Source organism: Paroedura picta, chromosome 2, assembly GCF_049243985.1.
Source record: "Paroedura picta isolate Pp20150507F chromosome 2, Ppicta_v3.0, whole genome shotgun sequence".
Taxonomy (NCBI): domain Eukaryota; kingdom Metazoa; phylum Chordata; class Lepidosauria; order Squamata; family Gekkonidae; genus Paroedura; species Paroedura picta.
Window position 1 is genome coordinate 106,360,182 of NC_135370.1, and position 26,064 is coordinate 106,386,245.

The 26,064-nt window shown below is 43.1% G+C and overlaps 1 protein-coding gene across 6 annotated transcripts in view; it reads right to left on the reverse strand.

Moving 5' to 3' along the window:
* The window catches only part of ANO3 (anoctamin 3), a 312,581-nt gene that overhangs the window by 91,434 nt on the left and 195,083 nt on the right, over positions 1-26,064 (reverse strand). For all 6 annotated transcript variants that reach the window (XM_077321992.1, XM_077321991.1, XM_077321997.1 and 3 more), the window contains exons 4-6: positions 22,452-22,588; positions 1,740-1,898; positions 263-363 (exon numbers count right to left, since the gene is read on the reverse strand). In XM_077321992.1, the coding sequence (XP_077178107.1) occupies positions 263-363; positions 1,740-1,898; positions 22,452-22,588 (397 nt within the window). The remainder of the gene's footprint in view (positions 1-262; positions 364-1,739; positions 1,899-22,451; positions 22,589-26,064) is intronic.

Sequence of the window (26,064 nt, forward strand, 5' to 3'; positions counted from 1 at the left end):
TAAAATGGAAAATATGGTCCCTAAGATACTAAGATGTCTTTGAATTGCTGCATAGGAGTTCATGTAAAGAGCCCAGATTCCCATAGAAAGTATAGCTATGTGTCCGGTTTAACACACTGTGATATGTATAAGAAATCTGCATGTAACAGTGACCAGCATAGTTCTTGTTTCCTGAAAAAATCATGTTTTTAGAAAGTTCATGGAAATGACTGTACAAAAATACAGTTTAGGAAGTTTTTAAAAAGTAATTTTTTCACAATACCTGAAAGGCATCCTGATGTTCATCCTTTCAGCATACTTGCACAGTGTATCCCAAGGGCAGTGAATTTTAACAAACATAATATCATGGCTTGTAACAGCTGGCTGTGAAAAGTAACCAAATAAGTACACATTAGCAGCCAGATTCCTGGGGGAAAATATAGACTGGTTCTTACAGGTTACTGAAATTCAGTAGTGCATTTTGGCCTTCTAAACGTTATAGCTATGATTAATATTGAACAAAATAAAATAGTAGCTCCTTCAGGGAATGGAACCCCTATCTTCATGAATAACATCCAGATGTCCTGGTTCACACATGGTGTTTTGTTCTTTGCATGACTAATATACAATTGGCCTTCAGATAGAGATATGAAGAAATAACTTGGGAAGCAGGAAATTGTGGAGAAGATCAGAAGTAGATTCCCAAATGGTGATGGTAGAAAGTACCATCATGTTGAAGCCTACTTTTGACAACCCATCGTGAGATTTTCAAGGCAAGAGATATTCAGGGGATGGCTTGCCATTGTTTGTTTCTTGTAGAGACCCTGCATTTTGTTGGTGATTACTACTCATGTACTAACCAACCTGGGTGTAAACTGCACGATTCAGTCCCTACCCTCTACACAGAATGTGATTTCCGTTTGGATTTGGGGCGACTTAAATTTTCCTTCTGCAGCAAGAAGGATTGATCTGGAGTGGCCCTACCTTTATTGTGCGATATTTTAGAGTGCTTTTAAGCCTGAATATATTATAAAATCGCATTGTTTTGAATCTGGGCTCTCCTCCGTGGTAGAGGACCCATGATTGGCTACAGGTGGTCATGTGACAAGCCTGCCTTAAAGGAGAAGCCCCTAATTTCTCTCAATTTCTGTCGGCGTTGGATTTGTTTTTGTGCCTTCTTCGTTCCCCCCTACCTTCATGAAAAAAAGGATTTTTTCCTCCCTCCTCTGACTTCTTTGATTCTTTGATCCTCTCCCCCCTTCAAGAAAACAAAGAAAGTGTCTCCATTTGCCTCCCCCTCCCTCTTCTGAGCCTCCCTAACCATGTGCAGAAGACTTTCTTGTTTCAATGGGGAGGGGGGGGGGAGAGGAAGACTCGAGTTCAAAGCGATCTGAATTCAACAGGATTGACAGTGGAATAAACAAAGTAAGTGCAGACTCTGCCCTGGTTTAACTTCTGAAATCTGAGATCAGGCTAGCCTGGACCATCCAGGTCAGGGCAAAATGCCAATGCCTTTTTCCAGTTGCTAAAGTTTAGGAGACTATACACATTTCATTTGCTTTGTAAAAGAAGGCAGGAAATTGGCACTTAGTCCCAGTCCTGCTGTGCCACCAGCACCCACAGATAATAAAACCACTGGCACCACCAGTCTTTCCAGGAAATATACTGGTATCTTTCCAATCCCACCATGCACAAGGTAGATAGTTCTGTTGGTATTCAAAGAAAATTACATAATTACAGAGGGAAACAATGCACCATACCTCTCTTTCTAACATTAATCCTTCTGCTCGCAGGTTCTTTTCAAAAGTGCTCCTTTTCTCTATTTGGAGACTGGACTTTTTATAAACTAAGATGTAATCGATACGTTTTTTGCCATCCTTGAAGAAGAGCCCTGATGTTGCTAGAGCACTCATATCACTCTAAAAGGAAATATAAAAGAAATTTACATGTATGACCAGAGCCTCTTGTGGCGCAGAGTGGTAAGGCAGCCGCCTGAAAGCTTTGCCCATGAGGTTGGGAGTTCGATCCCAGCAGCCGGCTCAAGGTTGACTCAGCCTTCCATCCTTCCGAGGTCGGTAAAATGAGTACCCAGCTTGCTGCTGGGGGGTAAACGGTCATGACTGGGGAAGGCACTGGCAAACCACCCCGTATTGAGTCTGCCATGAAAACGCTAGAGGGCGTCACCCCAAGGGTCAGACATGACTCGGTGCTTGCACAGGGGATACCTTTACCTTTACATGTATGACCAGAAAGCATTATAAAATAATGAATTTATATGCTATATCTCAGGAATATTTTGATGGAATATGCAAGGGATGACCAGAACAATAATACCACATCTACCTGCTTAAGGAGTTTAAGAGGTATGTGAGATCTGAAAACATATGGATGTGATAATACAAATAACAAGAATTCTCCCCCATCCGTGATAAGTTTATATTTATTTGTTTGTTTGTTTATTCAGCTTTTAAACTGCCCTTCTTGGATGAGCCATCTGGGGAGAGGGTACAACATTAATCAAAAACATTTGTTACAAGAATATCAACATTAATAGCTTAACATTAACAAATTAAAAGCAGATAACAAAAAAACATCAGCAGTAATAGATGTTTGATTCTGAACAACTGGTTGTACAATGTGAGGAGGTGGTATGAGGGGGAGAGAGAGGCACAACCAGGGCCTCTTCTGCATTATGGATAAGCAGATGAAAACTCACTAAAGACAACATTGTTTTTCTGATCTCTGCACAGAAGAGTTAATTTACTCCACAAAACTCATTTTGCTATGCATGGTGAACTGCCTCTTCGGTGCTTTAAGCGTCTTTCATCAGCTTAACCATCATGCAGAAGAGGACCAGAAAGATGTTCAGTGCTGTGGTGAGCCCAAGGTCACCCAGCTGGTTGCATGTGGGGGAGCATGGAATCAAACCCAGCCCACCAGATTAGAAGTCCGTGCTCCTAACCACTACACCAAGCTGGGTCTCAAGGCTTGCCTCCAGCGCACCCAGCATTCTGCGCTCGGTGGGGTGGGGGAGGTGAGGGGGCTGCCTGGCACACTGAAGCCAAGCCTTAAGCGGCTTGCCTTCCATGATTGGCCTTCTGTGCATGGCGGTGGGAGGCAAAGGGGCTTCCTGGCCTGCTGGAGCCAAGCCTCGAGAGGCTTGCCTCCAGTGCACCTGGCCTTTTGTGTGCTGGGACAGTCTGCACCTTGTGGAGCTGGCCCCTCCACCCACACATCGCCTCCCCCCCCAAACCACCCACTACCCTGCTAGCACCCACTGCATTGACAGCTGCAGCGGGCTTTTTAACTAGTATTTTGATAAATGCTTTCTCCATCCCAGTCCCTTATTTCATATTTCAAAAAACAAATAGATATTTTGATCTTGGTAAAGAGCATGTGCCTGGGTGAAAGGCCTGGCTTTTCTCAACATTCTAGCTCCAGCTTTGACCATTTTAGCTTCGCTAAGTACTCATCATGAGTAAATTCATGTAGGAATTGGGACTGGGACTTCAGCAATAGCCCTTGCCATGCTGTGTACAGGATAGAGCCCTTCTGTATCATGCACCAAATACAGTACTGCACTTTAGGCAGAGGATAGGAATCCAGCTTTGTAAATCTGTTGGTAGTGACTTTATAATCACCTCAATTTTGCACGGATCCATCTGCTTTAACTGCAGGGGTGGCCCAGCTTGAAATCTGGACTGGTTCCAGAATACCATCCTTCTCCAGGCACCATAATTCTGGTTCCACATTACTGCACAAAGTATATGGCACAGAATGGAGTCTAAAAAAATCCATGGCTGTGCAGCCAACATGTGAATCCTTTTAGGCCTCCCAGTTAGTGTTATGAGTCCTGGAGTGAAGATCTCTTTTGCTTACTCCAACACTTCCTCCAGAGGTTAAGACTGGAGCAAAATATGTTCTGCTAATTTAATTTCAGTTCATGTAGCCAATCCCAACCCGTCAATGTGTGACTTTTTCCTTGTACCATCCACAGAAATAAATTCTTGTGCTGACCTTTGTATGTCAGTGAAAGCTCTGTCTGCCAGGGGAATAGTTTCTTTTGTCTAAATTTGAAGCTGCACATTTGTTGGTTGTAAAGGCTGTGGTCCAGCAGGATTCAGAAATTATTACAGGTGTTCTCTCCTGTTACGGAAAATACTGCTCCCATGTTCAGTTCCGTGCCTGGGGGCAATCTGCAATGGTTAGTTGGGCTCAAGCTGGTGGTAATCAGTGATCAACCAAGGTATATACAACATACACTCCATCATTGTCATCTCCATTGTTTAGATTAATTAAATGGGTCCCTCTCTCTTGATATCACTCTCTCACTTGTTGTTGGTTAGGAAGTGGCAGCTGCAAGTTACATGCTTAATGTCCCCTGCAATGGCTGTGCCAGCAAACATTGCCTCAAAAGTGACAGCAGGTAGATTTATGTGAGATACCACAATGAAAACAGCACTCTGTCTGGCTCTTCCCAGAAAACTCTCGCTGCTTGCCCTTGGAGATGGTGCGAGGTTGTTTCTGTGCCAGTCCAGATTCATGTGCTGCCACATGATTCACTCCTGCTGCATTCTCTTTTCCACTTCCCTGTAATCCTGTACTCGCTGCACAGGCAGTTCTGTGACCACAGCAATGTCCACTGCTGTTTTAAAATCAACATCCCTGTATAGTATTGTCTGATCAAGGATGTTTGCAGCAAGCGTGTCATGCAGAATTCAGGTTAGGGATGTTCCATAGTCAATGGAATTCAGTCAGAGATTCAGCTCTGCCACAAATTCAGAAATAGTTTCATCAGCTTTGCACTGGTGACTAGACTGCTGAATGCTTACATGCTATTGTACTAGAGGGCACAGTTCTTTCAAAGTTTTCTCACCTGGTCTGCATCATCATTCATGTTAGGAGAGAACAAAGTGGGCCTTTTCGGGGCAGGGGGTAGTGCTGACGGGGACTCGATTCCTCTCCCCTACTACCAGGCACCCCTGCTGAGGTCTGGAAAGGCCGCTGCCAGGGCTGCTTGGGGAGGCAGGAGTGCTGGTGGGGACAGCTTGCTCCCCCCTCCCCCCAGCAGCCTCACTGAGACCTGGAAAACCTGCAACCAGGGCTGCTTGGGGCGGGGGCCGATCGCTGGCAGGGGCTTCCTCCTTCCTTCCCCCCCCTCCACTGGGGGAAATAATAGAATCTTTAACTGCTCCTGTGGAGCGGAATAAATAAAAGAGTAAGCCCTAAGGGGGAGGAGAAAGCGCGAGCTCTGTCCGGGATAAAAACTCGGAGGGCCCAAACTGGAGCCATGAAGCGGCACCTGATTGGGCCCTCTGAGTGTCACTCCAGGGCCAAGCGGCCAATGGGGAGCCATGCAAAGCCCGGCTCCTCATTGGCCGCTTGGCCCAGCCTCACCTTGCCTGGCCGGGGCTCACCACACACAAGGAGAAACAGCCTTCCCCGATGGTGAATCCCCCCCCCCCCGCTGGCTTCCCCTCACCCAGACACACAGACAATCCCCCTGGCCATCCCCCATCATGCCGCCGCTGCTTCCCCGTGCCCAGACACACACACACACACACACACACACACACTCACACTCACCAGCCAAACCCCCCTGGCTGCCCCCCGCATGATTGCACCGCAGCCGCTTCCCCGCCCCCACAGAGAGAGACATACACACACAAAAAACCCCTGGCCACCCCCCATCACGATGCCGCCGCTTCCCCACACCCAGAGACACACACACACTCACCTGCCAAACCCCCCTGGCCGCCCCCCCATCATGCCGCTGCCGCTTCCACGCCCCCACAGAATGCACACACACACACACACACACACACACACTGCCATCCACCCACTCCGCTCTCCCACCCCTTCCCCCACCCCACACACCCACGCACATACTCCTCTATATGTAACTATTGTTTTAATGGAGTTTTAATGGGGATTTTAGGATGTTGTAACCCGACACGAGCCGCAAGGGAGTGGCGGGGAATAAAGCTAATAATAATAATAATAATAATAATAATAATAATATGCCCCCTCTTTCCTCGCCACCTCCCCCTCCCAATTCCCCCCGCGATTCCCCCCACCTTTCACCCCCGTCCCCTCCCCTTTCATCTACCTCTCTGTCTGCGTTCCTTTCTTCCTTCTTACTTCCTGACTTCCTCTATTTCTCCATCTCCTTCCTGTCTCTCTGTCTCTCCCTCTCACTTGCTTCCTCTCTCCTTTCCTTCCTTCCTTCCTTCCTTCCTTCCTTCCTTGCTTCCTTGCTTCCTTGCTTCCTTGCTTCCTTCCTTCCTTGCTTTCTTTCTTTCTTTCTTTCTTTCTTTCTTTCTTTCTTTCTTTCTTTCTTTCTTTCTTTCTTTCTTTCTTTCTTTCTTTCTTTCTTTCTTTCTTTCTTTCTTTCTTTCTTTCTTTCTTTCTTTCTTTCTTTCTTTCTCCCTTCTACCCATCCCTTCAACCACCCCTTGCCCTTCTTTCTCCCTCCCATACCTCCTTTCTTCTTCGTCCTTCTTTGCCTACAGTCTGCCTCCCCATTCTCTAGCGCTCGCTGTCTTTCTTCTACAGCGGGTTTAATTTCTAGTCATAGAATAATAGAGTTGGAAGGTACTTCCTGGGTCATCCAGTCCAACCCCCTTCACTATGCAGGACACTCACAACCCTATTGCTCACCCACTGTAACCTGCCACCTTCTTGAACCTTCACAGAATCTGCTGCTCTGTCAGATGGTTATTCAGCCTCTGGTTAAAAATTTCCAAAGATGGAGAACCCACCACCTCCTGTTCCACTGAGAAACCACTCTATCAGGAAATTATTTCTGATGTTTAGATGGAATTTCTTTTGAATTAATTTCATCCCATTGGTTCTGGTTGGGCAAGAGAGAACAACTCTGCTCCATCCTCTACATGGCAGTCTTTTAAATACCTGAAGATGGTTATCAGATCCCCTCCCAGTGGAAACACATAATCTGCAACAAACTGATTCCAGAAGGAGTATGGGGCCGGGCACTGTGGAGGTGGCAGCAGCTGGGCAGGGCTGGCATTGAGCCCCATTCACTGCACTGCCACTGCCACCACTACCCATCTTTCACACCCAGCCTTGCACTCCTGACAGCTGAGCTGGCTGTGCAAGATAGGTAGAGGAGATAGCATCGGCCAGCCTGCTCCCTGGGGCAGGACAAAATGAATGTCACATCTGTAATCATTTCCATTACAGGGGGAATGCCAGTACATGTGTTTCCACATTAAAATAAAAATCTTATCCTTCCTTCAAGAAGCTTATAGCAGTGTCTCTTCTCCTCTATTTTGAAGAACAGTTGGTTTTAATACTCTGCTTTTCACTATCCAAAGGAGTCTCAAAGCAGCTTACAATCGGTTTCCCTTCCTCTACCCACAACAAACACTCTATGAGGTAGGTGGGGCTGAGCGAGCTCTGGAAGAACTGCTCTATGAGAACAGCTGTAATGGAACTGTGACTAGCCCAAGGTCACCCAGTTGGTTGCACGTGTAGGAATGAAGAATCAAACCCAACTCACCAGATTAGAAGGCTCTTCTCTTAACCACTACACTAAGCTGGCTCTTTATATCTATCCAGTGGGCATTTCCACACACGGGGAAAAATAGCGTTATACCAGATGAATGGTGTAGCACTAAATATTATCATGCCTTCCAGCCCCTCCTCACCTTTTTGCTGTCTGGCTCTTGTTGCCGCCTTTTCTCACTTCTCACCCTTCACAACAGCTGCTGGAAATGGCGGAAGAGAGCAACATGCTTTATATGCGACTCTGCTCTGCCTGTCAGTCAATCCAGACAACCAATCCCCTTTCTCCATGTTTTAAGGGTCCCACAATGCCCACTATTTTTTCTAAATTTATACTTCTTCATTTAAATGCCTTTGCATCTAATCACAGATGCATAGGCATTTAAATGGAGAAGTATAATAGATGCATAGTACATTTTGAATGCCACCCCATGTTACTTTTAAAAATTAATCTTATTCCTGATTTTTTTTTGGGGGGGGGTGTACTTTAGAGAGGCATGCTTTGTATCACAACTTTGAGAAAAAATTATTTCTGGTATCACCTGCACACTTGTCTGCCTATTCGTTGCCACAGGAAGCTAGCCATAAAAAAAGACATTCCCATCCCTGGGAACAAGGGATAGGGAGGCAGGTGACTTTAGTGTGCTTGAGCCTCCATACCTTCCCTCTGCTGGTTGCTCTCCCTTAACTAGTGCTAAATAGGTTGGGGAATCCACTTTATGCAATTCCCCAGCTAGCGCTTTAAAACGGAGGACGTAGCCAGCTGGTTACTGCCCAGACAGTGGATGTTGGCGATGTTATGCAGAGTTGCTGGAGTATAACAACTATATAAGGTAAGCATTTCACTATATTTAAAGGGTGCAGAAATGCCCCCCGAGTTGAAATAAAGTAATTGGCCCACGTTTAGTCATTAGATTTGAGAATCTGAATCCAGATTTCTCTTAGTCTGGCATGCTAGAATGGTTCTACACAAAAACTGTCTTTGCTAGATAAAGAGGCAGGCATGGCTGTAGCCATAGAGGAAATGTGGTAAATATCCATTTTACAAATGCTACACAGAACTTTAGATTAACTCCAGGCAGAAATATAAATACATGTATTCTAATCATGAGCAATAAATGGGAAGCTACTCTGTAGGGTATGACTCCTGCATTTTTCTGAGGTTATCAATGGGAATCAGAAATTGCTTAATTCAGAGCACAGGATTGCTGTTTTACTGGCTAGTCCTAAATCTGACTAATGCATCTCAAGGTCTTTATAGCCAAGGAAGCACACTCTTAGCTGTCCTTAGTTGTCCTCTGATAGTTGTTTCTGTTTTGTTTTGTTTTTTCCTTCTGAAATGGAAAGGAGAACACTTGACAAGAGTGCTTTCCACTGCAAAAGTTATGAAATAAAGATGTGCAGCTCAGCTAATTCTCTTTTCAGCCTTTTGTTCTCATCTGTTCAGCCTGTCTGAAATAGCCTCTGGCTTGGCACCTTATCTGCTCCCCCCCCCCCCAATCCCACAAGTTTATAAAACACGCAGCGGTTCAGATGAGCAATCTTTTCCAGAAGAGTCATTCATTTCAACTGCTATTTATTTTAGACTAGAAACTCCATTTAAGTTTTTTTGTCTATCTGTGATGCTCCTGGAAAAAGTGCCATAAGGATTATACACTGTTTTGCTAACAATTTTATAAAGTAGAAGTATAAAATTTTAATCTATCATCTGTCACAGTAGTGTTAACTTCCTTAGGGCAATTTTCTGGATGTATTTCATTGACTTTTTTGAAGCATCCTAGAAAATTGTGGCTTATTTTAACTGTGGCAAGGGTCAGATGGAAACTGTAGAAAAGCTGGTAGAAGGTCATTTTTCTCCCATTCCTCAAGTAGCCTACTGATAATTTGACGGAGGTTTTGGAGAACTTCCCAAACAAACCACTCTAAGAAGTGTTGCAGAAAAAAAGGGGAGCCATTTGCTTCCATCTCCACAAATGCGAAGGAAGAGAGAGAAGTTCCCCCCTCCTCCAATTATCATAGTCATCCTTTACTTTGATAAAGTGTGGCTCACACTACCATCATCACTATCACTAAACATTATAAAGTTAAACTTGTGTGCAGCCAACTCACTCCCTACCTGATTGGCCCTACCTTTGCGTATGCTGCCAATAAGGAGCGAGCACTCTGCCAACAAGGGCACTCTGCCAACAGTTCAAATTGCACTTTTCCAATCAGGTCAAATTGCAGACAGACAGACAGGAACGTTTACTCATGAGTAGGTCATAGTCATTCAGTATAGTTTATCTCCTGGCAATTTAGCCCCAATCAAGAGGGAGCTCTCAGCCAGAAAAGACTAATCATAGAATCATAGAGTTGGAAGGGGCCATACAGGCCATCTAGTCCAACCCCCTGCTCAACGCAGGATTAGCCCTAAGCATCCTAAAGCATCCAAGAAAAGTGTGTATCCAACCTTTGCTTGAAGACTTCCAGTGAGGGGGAGTTCACCACCTCCTTAGGCAGCCTATTCCACTGCTGAACTACTCTGACTGTGAAAATCTTTTTTATGGTATCTAGCCTATATCGTTGTACTTGAAGTTTAAACCCATTACTGCGTGTCCTCTCCTCTGCAGCCAGCAGAAACAGCATCCTGCCCTCCTCCAAGTGACAACCTTTCAAATACTTAAAGAGGGCTATCATGTCCCCTCTCAACCTCCTTTTCTCCAGGCTGAACATTCCCAAGTCCCTCAACCTATCCTCATAGGGCTCGGTCCCTTGGGCCCAGATCATCTTTGTCACTCTCCTCTGTACCCTTTCAATTCTATCGACGTCCTTCTTGAAGTGAGGCCTCCAGAACTGCACACAGTACTCCAGGTGTGGTCTGACCAGTGCCGTATACAATGGGACTATGACATCTTGTGACTTTGATGTGATGCCCCTGTTGATACATCTGTTTACATCTGTTTTTTCCCCACAGGTCAAAGTGCTTAGGCACATCTAGAGATGGCCGTAGCCAAAGGATAGTGTCTGGGTGGCAGGTTAACATGGATAGAGAGGTTGTCGAGAGGCATTTAGCTGCACTGGATGAGTTCAAATCTCCTGGTCCGGATGAAATGCACCGAAGAGTACTCAAAGAATTTTCCAGAGAACTTGCACAGTCCTTGTCCATCATATTCGGAACCTCTAAGGACTGGAGATGTCCCGGAGGACTATTAGAGAGCAAACGTTATTCCGATCTTCAAAAAAGGGAGGAAGGATGACCCGGGAAACTACAGACCAGTGAGTCTGACCTCTGTTGTGGGGAAGATAATGGAGCAGATATTAAAGGGAGCGATCTGCAAATATCTGGAGGACAATTTGGTGATCCAAGGAAGTCAGCATGGATTTGTCTCCAACAGGTCTTGCCAGACCAACCTGGTTTCCTTTTTTGACCAAGTAACAGGTTTGCTGGATTGGGGAAATTCGGTTGATGTCATTTACTTGGATTTTAGTAAAGCTTTTGACAAGGTTCCCCATGATGTTCTGATGGATAAGTTGAAGGACTGCAATCTGGATTTTCAGTTAGTTAACTGGATAGGGAATTGGTTAGAGAATCACACTCAAAGAGTTGTTGTCAATGGTGTTTCATCAGACTGGAGAGAGTTGAGTAGCGGGGTACCTCAGGGCTCGGGGCTCGGCCCGGTACTTTTTAACATATTTATTAATGATCTAGATGAGGGGTGGAGGGACTACTCATCAAGTTTGCAGATGACACGAAATTGGGAGGACTGGCAAATACTCCGGAAGATAGAGACAGAGTTCAACGAGAACTGAACACAATGGAAAAATGGGCAAATGAGAACAAGATGCAATTTAATAAAGATAAATGTAAAGTTTTGCATCTGGGTCAGAAAAATGAAAAGCATGCCTACTGAATGGGGGATACGCTTCTAGGTAGCACTGTGTGTGAACGAGACCTTGGGGTACTTGTGGATTGTAAACTAAACATGAGCAGGCAGTGTGATGCAGCGGTAAAAAAGACAAATGCCATTTTGGGCTGTATCAACAGGGGCATCACATCAAGATGATCTGGGGCCATGGGACCAATCTCTATGAAGATAGGTTGAGGGACTTGTGAATGTTCAGCCTGGAGAAAAGGAGGTTGAGAGGGGACATGATAGCCCTCTTTAAGTATTTGATAGGTTGTCACTTGGAGGAGGGTAGGATGCTGTTTCCGTTGGCTGCAGAGGAGAGGACACGCAGTAATGGGTACAACGATATAGGCTAGATATCAGGAAAAAGATTTTCACAGTCAGAGTAGTTCAGCAGTGGAATAGGCTGCCTTAGGAGGTGGTGAGCTCCCCCTCACTGGCAGTCTTCAAGCAAAGGTTGGATACACACTTTTCTTGGATGCTTTAGGATGCTTAGGGCTGATCCTGCATTTAGCAGGGGGTTGGACTAGATGGCCTGTATGGCCCCTTCCAACTCTATGATTCTATGATTCTAAATTGGCCTTGCCTTAAAGAAATGTAGCTAGAGCACAGCAGAAGAGGCTGTTGTAGGAGGATGGTGTAAATCTTCTTTGACATGCTTGTTCATTGTTATGGGATTCTTTTCTTTTAAATACGGACCTTCTGGCCAATGGCTTCTCAGAGCAATATAAGGAGGGAGACACTCAGGGACTTCCTAGATGAAGAGGTGATTGTTTGGTTAATTAGGTTTGCAATTTGAGAAGGGAGAAATGCTTTTGTCTTCTGTGTTCTCTCTCTCACTCTCTGTGTATAGAGGGAAGTGCAACACAGCCCTCCATCCCCATCCCAAGCAGCCCTTTCCTCCAGAGGAACTGACCTCTGCACTCTGCAGAAGAGCTTTCCTTCTGTGGAGGCTGGAACCCCTGACAAGTTGCAGGGATGCCAGCCTCCAGCTTGGACCTAGATATCCCACTTCTAGATTTCTTAAAGCCTGGAGAATATTTCAAGGGTTTCTCAATGGTAAAAAAGTTGACATAGAAGTAGCAGTTGAGAAACCCTCTTTGCCAATCAACATTTTTATGTTTCATTGTAACATTCATCTTTTTGATTTAATCTGATATTGAGCAAAACTGAAGAACATATTGACAGAAAGTTGTTCTGTTCTTTAAGCAAATTTTGCTATCAATTAAATATTTTCATTGATGGAAGAAACTGTGACAAGTTTATGAATTACTTGATGTTTATTGTTATAAGCATTTTTTTCAACCAGCATTTCTCTTTGTTTCCCACCTGGAGCCTGACATCCCTGCACCTCCATGGGATCTCTAGGGAGACTGATCTGTTGCCTGGAAATGACGTGCAGTTCCAGCAAATCCCCAGCTCCCAACCTCTCCCATCTTGCAACCTTTCTACCAGAGTTTCCCCCTCCCAAGCAAGCCCTTTTATCAGGAGTCACATTCCCTGGGGAGCTGTTCTCTATAGTACAATTTCAGGAGATTTCCAGGCCATAGCTGGAGGTTGGGGACCCCTTGTGTCAGGATTGTTACTTGACATTTGAAGGTGGGACCTCAAGAGTCCAAGGGTGGGCAGGAGCTTTTGCCGTGTAGCCAGCCCCCAGGAAGGCCACAGTGCAGGTGTGCATCTTAGCTCCCATTGTATTCCTGGGTACGATGGACTTTGCCTCTAATTATACATATGATTATGTTTACAGATAACATGTACTGTTACTATTCTATTTTTGTAATCTTTAAACCAAAAGGCAACTACACTATACAGTACACATTACAGAAACTTAATACAAGCAGATAATTGTTGAGCTATTAACATTGCACAATATTAAAGACTGAAGGCTTGCACAGTGATTATTGCTAGTAAGAATAGGAATGCTCTTGGTATTGGTGAAATGTTAAAGGGTATGAATGACCACACCTCTTAATGAAGTGTGGTCAATTTAAAACCTGATGAAATAATATCCCACTATAACAAGAAATAGAAATAGCATTACATTTTATCTCGTTTAGAGAGTATCATAGAATCATAGAGTTGGAAGGGGCCATACAGGCCATCTAGTCCAACCCCCTGCTCTACGCAGGATCAGCCCTAAGCATCCTAAAGCATCCAAGAAAAGTGTGCATCCAACCTTTGCTTGAACACTGCCAGTGAGGGGGAGCTCACCACCTCCTTCGGCAGCCTATTCCACTGCTGAACTACTCTGACTGTGAATTTTTCCCCCTGATATCTAGCCTATATTGTTATACTTGTAGTTTAAACCCATTACTGCATGTCCTCTCCTCTATCATCCAACTACATTTCTATACATCTTCAAAGTATCTTCTTTCAATCACTTGTACCTTTTCTTAAGCCAGAGATCTGAAAATGCTGGAAAGATTTCTTGTCTCAATCTCTTTAAGTGAATTATTCCACTGGGATTCATGAAAAGAACCTACTGAAGGCTCCTCACTTTAGAGTGTGCTGTTTTATTACAGAGCAAGTGCCCTAAGACAATCCTGCTGTTATCCTAAATCATTGTACCCTGAAGCTTTACTGAGATTCACTTGATTCACTGGTTTGATATTCAGTCACACATTATACACATTAGAAATGAAAAAGAGCTTAGTTCAACCATCTATACAGAGGCAGAATTCCCTCTGGCCTCTGTCAGAGTCGTGCTAAAACCTCTCCATGACTGAACTCTAAATGTATTATTCAGTCTTCAGCACTAACATTTAAAAGATTCCATGACAAAAAGCTTTGCTGGACAGATTGTGAGAACCTTTCCTACAAATATGAACATTTAATTTTACATAATATGTCTAAAAGCTTTATATGCCCTTGCTCTTACATGGTGATTTATCCTTTGTGCCCAGTGCCTTAAACCCATTAGCATTGTCATTGCTGCTACAAGCTCTGTTTTATTTTAATACGGTTCTGATTAACCATTCTGAAAGTAATTTGCCGTTATGGTACTTTAATACGATTTTGAATAAATTATTAAAGCTGTTTCATCTATTGATCATTTAAGCAATAGCTGTAAAGTATCTGCACTAAACAAGGAGATAAATAAATCTGATTGGCTCTTTAACATGGTAAGGTTGGGGGAAGGAGATCTTCAGACAATTACTTCAAACAGGCAACAGGCAAGTATGGTATACGCTCATCCTAATTTGCTGGATCATACAAAGCAACCATTAAGCAGGCACAACTAATGGCCAGTCCTATTGCTAGGATGATTTTATGGGTGATGAAAGCAAAAGAATCTCCCTCACCACTAGCAATAAACAAATGCTCTCTATTTTCGTCTCTTTGGGTTGAAATACCAGCCGTGAATTACCTGGGCCCAGCTGTTGACGCTGGGCCAAGAATACACAGCTGAGCCCAGACGCAGGGAGCATGCATGCTGGCTGGCGTGCATGGTGGCAAAATGAGGGGCGGGGCATAGGTGCCTATTTAAGGTGCCATGTCCAGTCACCTGGCCTCTACACCACAGGTCGCCGGGCAGACAGCTGCCTGCCCACCTACCCTGTTATCATGTTGTGGTTTGTTGCTTTCAATTTGTCAGAGCTGCATTGGGAAGGGGCACAAGTTGGAGCTTTTGGTCCCAGGACCAGTTTGTGCCTAGGGACCCTGAAGAATGGGGAGTCTCAGTAAGAGATTGGCCACAACCAGGCATGTCACCCAGATGGGAAGGTCAGGGGCCTGGGGCCATGAGGATGCAATGATTGAATGAGGTGGGCACCCAGAAATTTGTATGCCTCCTCCCCAAGGAGGGTCTCTGGGGGCAAGGGGACCTACCATCCCAGCTGGGAGGATGGGGAACCTAGGGTGCCCCTGGAGCCTATGTTAGCATCTGGATGGCTGCGGGGGGATAGCTCTTTCTTGTGCCAGGTCAACCTTCAGACCTTAAGGTTGGCATCAATAAAAGCTGGGGCCTTGTTACTGCCAAATATTGAATCTGAGTCACGTATTGATTGACCCTATGCCACCCTGCCAGTCAAATGTTTGTCAACAGATTTCTTAACTTGTTGCTGTTGGTTTTGTCATTTTTTTTGTCTGAATGCTAAATAGGTTTTATTTGCAATTTGGTTTGTATCTATGCATGCAATTAAAGTCATTTATAGAAATAGCATTTGGAGGGTGGGGGGAGTTAGCATGTTATGGCCAGATCTTGTCAAAGCTCAGAAAGTATGCAGGGTCTGCCTGTTTAGCACTTGGATGGGAAACCTCCAAGGAAGACTGCAAAAGAAGGCAATGGCAAACCACCTCTACTTTTCACTTGACTTGAAAGCCCCCTGCTGGGGTCTTCTTAAGCAAGCTACAACTTGACAACACTCCACACACACACACACACACACACACACACTATAATACAATGTATAATGTTGGCTTATTAATGTGGGCCAAACTACATGTTACAATTTTTGGCAAATTGGGTAGGGGTTCCCTGGATCAAACTTACATTCCGAGTAGCTGCATAACACCTATCTGGAATGTAATTTAAAAAATAAAAAAAGCAGAAATTTGATTCTGCTCAGACTTGTGGCACAGGGGAAGGTGTAGCTCCTGTCTTCTCCTCCACACCAGTTTTGCTAACTGAAATAGGGTTATTTCTATAAATTTGTATGTGGAGTATTCCAGATAAATACATTTCCTAGTAGGACTATGACCCTCCAGGTGTAGCCTAGACATCTTCTCAATTTACAATTGATCCCCAGCCAACAGCCATCAGTTCTTTGGGGGAAAAGGGCTTCTTTGGAGGGTGGACCCTATGGCATTATACCTTGCTGAGATTCCTTCCATCCATAAAACTTGTCTTGCCTAGGCTCCACCCCCAAATTTCCAGTAAGATTCCAGTGCAAAGTACTAGCTCCAACTATACAAATACCTCGTGGCTGAGACCATTTCAGAAAGTAAAAACAGGAGCTCCTTTCCATCCTACACTACAGAAATCAGACGGTTTAGTGGTTAAGAGTGGCTGTTTTTATCAGCTATCTGGGTGACTTTGGGCTCATCTATACTGCCACTCTTAGTTGACTCGCGGCGATTTACATTAAAATGATAAAACACCCCTTAATATAATTAGCAATTAACAAGATGGCAATCAATAGGAATTAACCCCCCCCCCCCCAGCATTAGGAGGATGGGTCAACAGCTCTTTCCCTGGGAGCGAGGGCTCTGACTTAACACACACATTGGGGATCTGCCAATGGTATCTTTGGGATCCCGTGCTGGCCTCAACTATACACCTGGCAGAAGAGCTCTTACAGGCCCTGCAAAATGCTGACAATTCTGACAGGGCCCTTAGCTCTTCCAGGAGCTCCTTCCACCAGGTTGGGGCCAGGTGGAAGGAGCTCCTGCCTGAACCATCCAGCCACTGCTTCTAAATTCCTGGCAAATATATCCAGGGGGCAGTTCGGCTGGCCATCCATTAGGAGGTAGAGCTGGGTATCATCTGCATATTGGTAACAACCCAGCCCAAAGCTCTAGACCATCTGGGCCAAAGGGCACATGTAGATGTTAAAAATAGTGGGAGAGTGTATCACCCCCTGTGGTACTCCAGATGGGAGCCCAAAAGGGGCTGACAACTCATCGCCCACAGCAACCCTTTGTGTCCGGTTCTGAAGAAAGGAGACCAACCATTCCAGCACAGTCACCCTAATACTGGTCCCGGCAAGGCCAATAGTTAGTGGTCGACCATATCAAACATGGCCGGCAGATCTAAAAGCATGAGAATTGCCGAACTGCCTCAGTCCAGCTGGTGCCAGATATCATTTGTCAATGAAATGACCATTTAGTCATGACGCATTGTTGAAATTTATTGTAAAATTTCTGATTTATTTTTGCATTGTACATCTAACAAAACTGCCAAATTAATGAGATAGACATATAAAAGTTAAATCTGTAGCATACATCAGATGCCATCTTTTCACCTGGGTTCCTCCATCCAACACCCTACAATTTCTTTTCAGCCATTAATTTTATTTGTGACCATATTCCATTCGCCATTTATTGTTTTTCTGCTTTAACATCCCTGTTGTTCTCTTTTCAAATCAAACTGCTTACGGTTTATTTCTTCCCTCTGAAGCATTCTGTACCAAAGCATTCTGTACCATCTGATGTGACACTCAGATTTCAATTTATTCAGTGGGTGTTGGAAATAATCAAGGTGGGGTGCAATTGTTACTTTCTAAGAAAGTGAGTCAAATGCAGGTGTAAAAGAGGAAGCTGTGGCCAGAGAGAAAAAATTTCACCCACAGAATTTGACAAAACGCTGTAGGTGGCAGGAGAATAAAGTGACTCATAAGGAGAAGCTTCTCTTGATAATTTATTTTCCACTTTTAAAAATATAGCCTAACTCAAACTATTTTGTATTTCATAGTGGCAAAATTTTTAAATAATTTATTTCAAAAGATTTATATTCTGACATCCTACTATTTAAGCCCTTAAACAACGTGTCTCAGCAGAGTTGGACTAACCCAAATAAATACCTTCCTTCTTGGAATAAACAAAAAGACCCTCTCACTTTTGCCTGATGACACTGCTGGAGAATCGGTATCCTGCTCTCTTGTAGTTTTTCAAAAATAAGATTCTGTTTCTATCTGTTTTAAAACCAGATTACAGTCAAAACCACAAAACAATGTAATAAAAACACAACAGTTAAAACCAAAACAATTATTGATTTCAAAAAAATAATCCAATACCATAAGCCTAATGGAAATATCATAAACTCAGTTGTATCAATTGTACCTCAATAAAATGGAATGTACTTATCTGTGTACTCCTAAATGACAATTTCACTCCTACTTTTGGTTCTGAAGGCATGGTTGGTCTTCAGTTGTCAGGGCTGGGGCATTTCTTTTTTATTGTTGTGGTTAGGGATGCCAATCCCCAGGGGACCTGGGGAACCCCTGGTTTTACAGGTCATCTTGAGGTGACAGAGATAAATTCCCCTGGGAAAAGTAGCTGCTTTGGAGGATGGACTCCATAGCAGTATATTCCATTGAGGTCCATTCCTGCCACAAATCTCACTAATTTCCAGCATCTTCCCTCAGATAAGAAAAAGCATGTAATCGTGATTTTTTTTTAAAAAAATACACAGCTCTAGTTTTAATTCCAGGGTTTTAGTTAGTACAGTACTGATATTAGCCCCATGAAATGATGGATTTGCAAAAGTGTTACTACATTGAATGAATTCAAAGGCTTGGATTGTGGATAATCATCAACTTTGAATAAAGTTCATTCAATATGCATTTTACAGTGCACAGAGGAGCAAAAGTCACAGTGCAGCATGAGCTAGAGGAGGAGCTGAAATTTGCAAAACCACTATGTGACCCATTGTGGTTTAGGACCAAACAACAGAGTCATGAGAGGGGGAAGAAGCACTTCCATAATAGATGATGGAAAACCACAGAGACCAAATTGTAGGAGAGAATGACTGAGATAGGAAAATATTGTGATTGGAATGTCTCAGCTGATCCCAAATTACAGGAGTGAATTTAGGAGATGTGTTCTAGGAATGATTCTGAGAGAAAATGACATAAGAAACTTGTCAGTAATTACTAAATTTGAGGAAAAGGTTTTAGAAGAATGTTAAGTGTCTGAGGCTAATGAGCTCTTAACTTGCTTCTCTACCATGTGCATTTGTATTTCACCCATTCAGTTACTTTATTCTTTTTCAAATCTTCTCTGAACTGTTCCACTTCCCCCGGATTCCGGTCTGAAAGTTAGTAATCTCTACAACTAATTCTGAATCATGAGTCATTTCTTTGCCTTCTAAAGATTCCATGTTTTGCTTTCTGTAATCCTTTGATTTATTGATTTATATACCACCCTCCCCTGAGGCTCAGGGCGGTTTACATAAAATGTAGAAAATGGTACATGGAACTTAGTTTTTTTATAACAACAACAATAATATTAACATTAGAACTATAACAGAGGTAACAACTATAACAATGTGAACAAGTCCAGAGCAGAACACTAGTGGATTTTTGGGAGAGGGAGCAGGGGCCTTGTAGATGTTGCTGGTCGCTCAGTTTCAACCAAATGCCTGGTGGAAGAGTTCCCTTTTGCAGCCCCTGCAGAACTGTTTTAGCAATTCTTGAGAACTCCCAATGAGGAATTAGCTAAAGAGCTGGAGCTCCTGTATTTTTAAATCATGGTTTTTTTCACTTTACTTTTTATACTGAGTTGGGGAAATCTTTAATAAGTTATCTTGTAAGCCAGTTTAAAGGCCTCTCTGATAAGTGGTTAGTTTTATAACTTCCATCTGACCAGAACTGTCATTTAACTAATCAAGTAGCTAGGAATTTATTAGCTAGCATATGTCTCTGGGAATTGATTTTTTAATAACTTTGGATAATTTTCTTTTTCTTAGTTAAAGTTTATGATCACTTAATTATGTTATTTCTTGATCCTATGTTATCTGGTTATGTACTTTGTCATAAATGCCTAATAAAGTGCCTTGGACCTTGAGGATTAAGGTCCAATGAATATTCTAGCATAAAATTAAATTGTTTCTTAAACAAAAAAAACCAGCATGATAATTGAACACACCCATGATAATTGATGCACATGTATTCCTTAACTGGAATGAGGGACCTGGGGATCCCAAAATGTTACAGTTTATCTCCAGGCTACAATTCTCTTGGAGAAAAGGTCTGTTTTGGAGGGTGGAATCTATAGAATTATACTCTATTGAGGTCCTTCCCTGGCCCAAATTCCACTCACTCTCACTTCCACCCACAAAGTCTCCCGATACTTACCAAGCCAGAGCTGAAAACCTTATATAGTGCAATGTCCTATCTGTTACTATAAGTACACTCCTAATGTCTGTGCTAACATCTAATGCATATGATTTGTTTCCACTCTCTTACAGATTTCTGCTTTTTTCAGATTTCTGCAATTCAAACAGAAGGCCTTATTCCTTCTTTCTTGTCAGTTAACCCACAACCCACTTGGTGTACAGAAATAATTAACAAACTTCTTAAAATTGGTTTAGCCCCTGATCATCTATTAGAAACAGGGCACAGGCAAGCAAAACATCTGGTCTATCAACGACTTATGGATATTGAGCTGCAAAATGAGATGGCCCTACTCCCAAGCCCATATAGGTTACTAAAGTCCTTGGAGGGATTTTCTATTGCACCATATCTAACATATATCACCTTTACTAAATTTTGATGGGTTTTTTCGAGGGCCTGGTTCAATGCATTTCCATCAGCACTGCTAAGTGGAAGACTGCAGTGTGTGCCTATAGAGGACCGATTATGCCCTTGTAATTCAGGTGTAATTGAATCGATTGCCCACATTATATTATACTGTGACTTTTATAAGGTTGCCAGAAGCTGTTTAATCTTGCCCTTGCTATCAAGGTTTCCTGGACTTAAAGATGATCATCTAATTAACATCTTGCTTGCAGATAAAGATAATTCTGTTTCTTACATGGTGGCAAAGTTTTGCTATACTGCCAGCAGAGTGCGGAAATATTTGGCTACTGTTGATGCTGAATGACCTGACTGTCAAAATGCTGTATTAATGTTTTGTACCTTTGTTAACTCCCTGATGCCGAATGTCCTGTTAAAACGCTGTAATAATGTATGTGGTCTGTAGATACTTTGATGCTGGTCAATGACCATAATAAATAAAATGAATGAATGCATTATTTTTAGATGTCTTAGTGTAAGGGCAGCATGTAAAATCATCATCATCATCATCATCTTCATTATTATTATTATTATTATTATTTCAGTGGGTGATTGAGCATCTACATCTAGCCTGACAGCATGTGTGTCCATGAGGGAGAGAGCAAAGTAGGATAGGAATTAACTTCTCAGTTTTGGACTCTGTTTCAGTATTTAGTACCTTCCCCCATTCAAGAGTGTCACTTTACAGTACAAATATCTTCCCTTTGGGGGGCTTTGTTTAAGCACTGAAACCTCACCTCAATGCCAAAAGATTTCTTCCCATTTGGCACTCCATGATCTTTTCTGCACTTGGAATTTTCCCCAACTCACTGTTTGATCGGTGATGGGGCAAATTCCCAGTTCTGCATGACAATTCTGCATTTCACTTTTTGCTTTAGGCAGCAAATGGGGCTATGTCAGGCCTCAGCTGTGTGGCTGTAGAAGAGTCAGGCCTTCCAGGCCTGGCTCCTCCCTACCCTCACCTGACACGGTATCTGAAAGGAACAAAAAAAATGCCCAAGTCATTTCTGCCACACTGCATAGCATGGCGGAGCTTCCTGGAGCACTTTTTAACCACTATACCAAACTGGCTCTCGGCAGCTGTAATCCCAGGGTAGGCTCATAATAGTTGCTTCCCATTCAATATGTTTGCCTGGTGAACTAATTTATGGTGTGGATTATAACACTATTATTTACACTAACACTTCATATTTAGCTAGCCTTTCTTTTTGCTCCATTTGCTAATATAATCTAGCATTATATAATATACTAGCAAGAAAGCCCATTGAAACCAGGAATGCAATGGGAACAAGGACCCAGGGGGACACCGGCAGGCACAGCTCTCTCTCTCACACACAGCAGGAGCCATAGGAGGTAATCCATAGGAGGTAATCAGGGCTCCTTTTTTAGCAGGGAAGCAAGGGTCATTTGCAGTTTGGGGCTCGTTTGCAGTTTGTCTCTGTCTCTCTCTCTCTCTCTCTCCCTCCAGCAGGAGCCATAGCAGGTAATCAGGGGTCGTTTGCGGTTTGGCAGGGCTCTCTGTGCCTCTGTGTGTCTCTCTCAGATGTCTGAGAGCAAAGTGGCTAGTGTCCAAGGAAGGAGGGCCAATCAAGCTGGCCACACCCTGATTGGCCCTATTCCATCTCGGACAGCCAGGACACTCTCCACCCCCAGGGCTGTTTCACAAATATTAAGAGGAACAATGGTTAAGGATGATTTATCCTTTTGTTTGTCTTATAGTTACGTAGCGTATTGTTATATGTGTTTTAAAATAAACTATATAGCATCAGAAAAATAGAAACAGCATTAGATTTAATAACAAAATACTGTAGTTCATTACCTTCAGAGATGCCTTAGTGCGAGATTCTGATTTTTGTCTTGTAGGTGTACTTTGGATAAGCAGTGACTGATCTGTTCGAGAATCATAATTCCCATGTTCTGAATCATCTGTATACGTATCTTTCTCTCTTCCTATGCCTGAGGGTGGAGATCACAAAAAAAAAACAGATGGACTCATTTGATATTACTATGAAGATATTTTAGCATGGTACAAAAACAATCCCCTTCATTAACTGCCTTTATGTAGTTTGTTGTATGTAAAAATGCAGAAGAAAATATTTTCTGAGCTTACCCTGATGAACTGTTGAATTAAATTACAATTTTGAGTAGCAATTTTTAAAAGGCAATACAAAATAAAGCAGTATAGCTAAAACTTCTCTGTTACTGTCAGGCCTTTTCCAGGCTGCAGCAGCCTTCCAGGTTTTCATTGGTGCTTGTGGAGGTTGTGATAATCATGTTATCAGCATGATCAATCCACACTACACATTTGCTTCACCCCACCCCCCACCCCACCTCCATCTATCCACATTCACATGGTAGATTAGTTTTCTGCTTTCCCTCTCTGGAAAGTTTAGGATCTGAGCCATTACCTGAGAGGAGGCCAGGCAGCTAAATTTAATGGCTTAGTATTTAATTCTACTAGGAACAATTGTATCACAGTACTGAAAAGGCGAAGATATGTATCTGTCAGCATTTTTATTATAGCTATAGATAATACAGTATTATACTATAGTAGTCAAAGTATTGAAGACTTGAAGAAAAGGCAAATGATTCAAAATCATCCATTTTACTCAACTGATGGTTTCGGGAGAGTGATTTCTATTTTTAAACAAATGAGGCTTAACAGGAATAGTTAGGAAATCTGATTAAAGCAATCAGTCTTCATGCCCTGGAAACATCCAGGCAGGTGTCATATAGAATAGGGCCAGATGATGAAATAACAGCCGTACAATAAATGTAAAATAGCTGAATCAACATTTCAGGCTAAATGCCTGAACTCTGTTACCTCTTAGTCTAGATGAACAGACAATGTGAAATTATATTTTCTTTTTTTAAAAGCCATATGTAGGGCAATGCATTACACATTCAGTAGAATGTGCAACCAAGACTCACTGCGGCCACTGGTTGTCACTGCGGAGGACTGGCTGGAGGCAGACGTGACTGCCCCAGTGGCCTGTTCATGGCACAAGCTGCTTCACCCAGGATGCCACAGTGCACAGTTCCCTCCCACCCATTCTGTTTATGTGTTCTAGTGTTTGAGGTGGATGTTTCATGGTTAATATTTCATCACAGCTCTGGGTTTGCGTGGGATGGAGCCTGTTGGCAGGGAGTCTGGTGGGTGATTGAACTCCCTAGGATGCGGAATCTCCATAAGAGGTAGCATGTAAACAAGTGTGGCTTACCTGGCTGGAAGGCCAGGAGCTCGTTTTGCCAGACAGCCTGGGGGCAGCCAAATGAGGCGGGCACCCATTGGTTCCCCCATACAGGTTGCTTCCCTTAGTCTTCAGTAGGCAAGGGGATCTGGTCTCCCAGCTGGGAATGGTGTGGATCCCCTGGGCACCTCTGGTCTCTACAGGTTTTGGTGTAGTCTACAAACTGCTAGGTCAGGCTCCCTCTCCCATGTTGTGCCAACCCTCCTGTTGGGAGCTAATAAAGCTGTGGCCTTGATTATACCCAACATTGGTGTGTTGTGTCTTATTCCAGGCCAAATGCCCTCCTGTGAGTCAATACATCCATCGTACTGCTGCAATCCAAACAGAAACAACTAGACTTTATTCATGCATTATGAAGTAATCAGCATGTCAATGTGATGCTCATTTAAAAAAATCATAAATTTTTGTTTCCAGATTCTCCACCAATTTACACGTAGTTCCAGAAGAGCAAGCCCCATTCAATTTGTAACATTCTCAGTTTCTCAACCCTGATTAGGTTTGCTCACATGGTTATTTGACTAAATCATATTTTAAAAACTCTACTTATAGAAGCATTCCTGGTTGTGATTAAGCATAATGACTACTGAGATACTCAGAAAGCTTTATCATGGTTAAGAAAATTACCAATGAGAGAAGGCTATTCACATGCAAGGCAGAAGGATGGGAGGATTGAACGTGGTGCACTTGTGTCACAGATGTCTTATGATCATTTACCTGGTTTAGACATTAACCAGGTAAACATGATTAGGGCATTAACAACACTAAATTTGCATCAGCCAAGTGAGTCTGGAGACAATGAAGACAGAATTAGTCAGACTCCTAACAGAAATCAAATAACGCAGTGCTTCTGCTTGGAGGTACAAAAATCTCTAGTGATTAATATGTTTTTAAAATGAACTACTGAGAGAAACAAACAGTTTTTGAAGATTAAAACTAAAGCAAACATAAGTTTACTTTAATTATTAAATTTCCTTTGAGAATCCAGCTGTGTCATCTTTAAAAATCATACAAATTTCTTCACAGACTGTATCTCTGCAGAATGGCTCTCTGGAGAATCTACTCTGTTCAGGGCCTCCTACCCTCATGAAAGAACAAGACTTTTTTCCTCTAAAGATACAACTTTACTAATCTTTTATGCAGTTTATCTAAAATCCCAAGGCAGTGTGTAGGTTAATTAGCATGACAGTGTTTCTTATTGCTCTAAAGCAAATATGCTGTAAGATGACATAAGATTAGTTCTCTGAGAAAAGATAAACGTCAGTACTTGAACAAGATAATAACATTCAGTTTTCTCTGCTGCTCCATGAGGTCCCCACTAGGTTAAGCAGCAACTGTGTGTGGAAAGAGGGTTGCTAGTTCTGGGTTGGGAAATATCAACTAAGAGCCAGCTTGGTGTAGTGATTAGGAGCGTCAACTTCTAATCGGGTGAGCTGGGTTTGATTTCGTGCTCCTCCACATGCAGCCAGCTGGGTGACCATGGGCTCGCCACAGTACTGATAAAGCTGTTCCAACCAAGCAGTGATATAAGGGCTCTCTCAGCCTCACCCACCTCACAGGGTGTCTGTTGTAGGGAGAGGAGAGGGAAGGTGATTGTAAGCCACTGTGAGACTCCTTCTGGTTGAGAAAAGTGGCATATAAGAACCAACTCTTCTTCAACCTGAAGACTTTGCAGGTGGAGCCAAAAGTGGGTGGGATTTGGGGCAGGGAGGCACCTTAGCCAATAGAAGATGACCAAGAGGTGATATGATAGTCATCTTCAAGTACTTGAAGGGCTGTCACATAGAGGACGGAGAGGAGTTGTTTTCTGTTGCCCTATAGGGTAGGACCAGAGCCAATGTGATGAAATCAGTTCAAAAGGAATTTCAGCTAAACATCTGGAAGAAGTTCCTGACAGTTAAAGCGGTTCCTCATTGGAACAGCCTTCCTTGGGAAGTGGTGGGTTCTCCTTCCTTGGAGGTTTTTAAACTGAGGCTAGAAAGCCACCTCATTGAAATGCTGAATCTGTGAATTTAGGCAGATTGTAAGTAGGTGGGCTTGGTTCTTGTAGCTCTTTCTTGCACTCCCATGGAAATGCTGAACACTACTTTGTGCTTGGAAAGTGAATTTCCTCCAGCCCAGACTGGCCAGGGATTCTGGGTATTTTCTTCGGGGGGGCATCATCTGGGCATGGGATTGGGATCA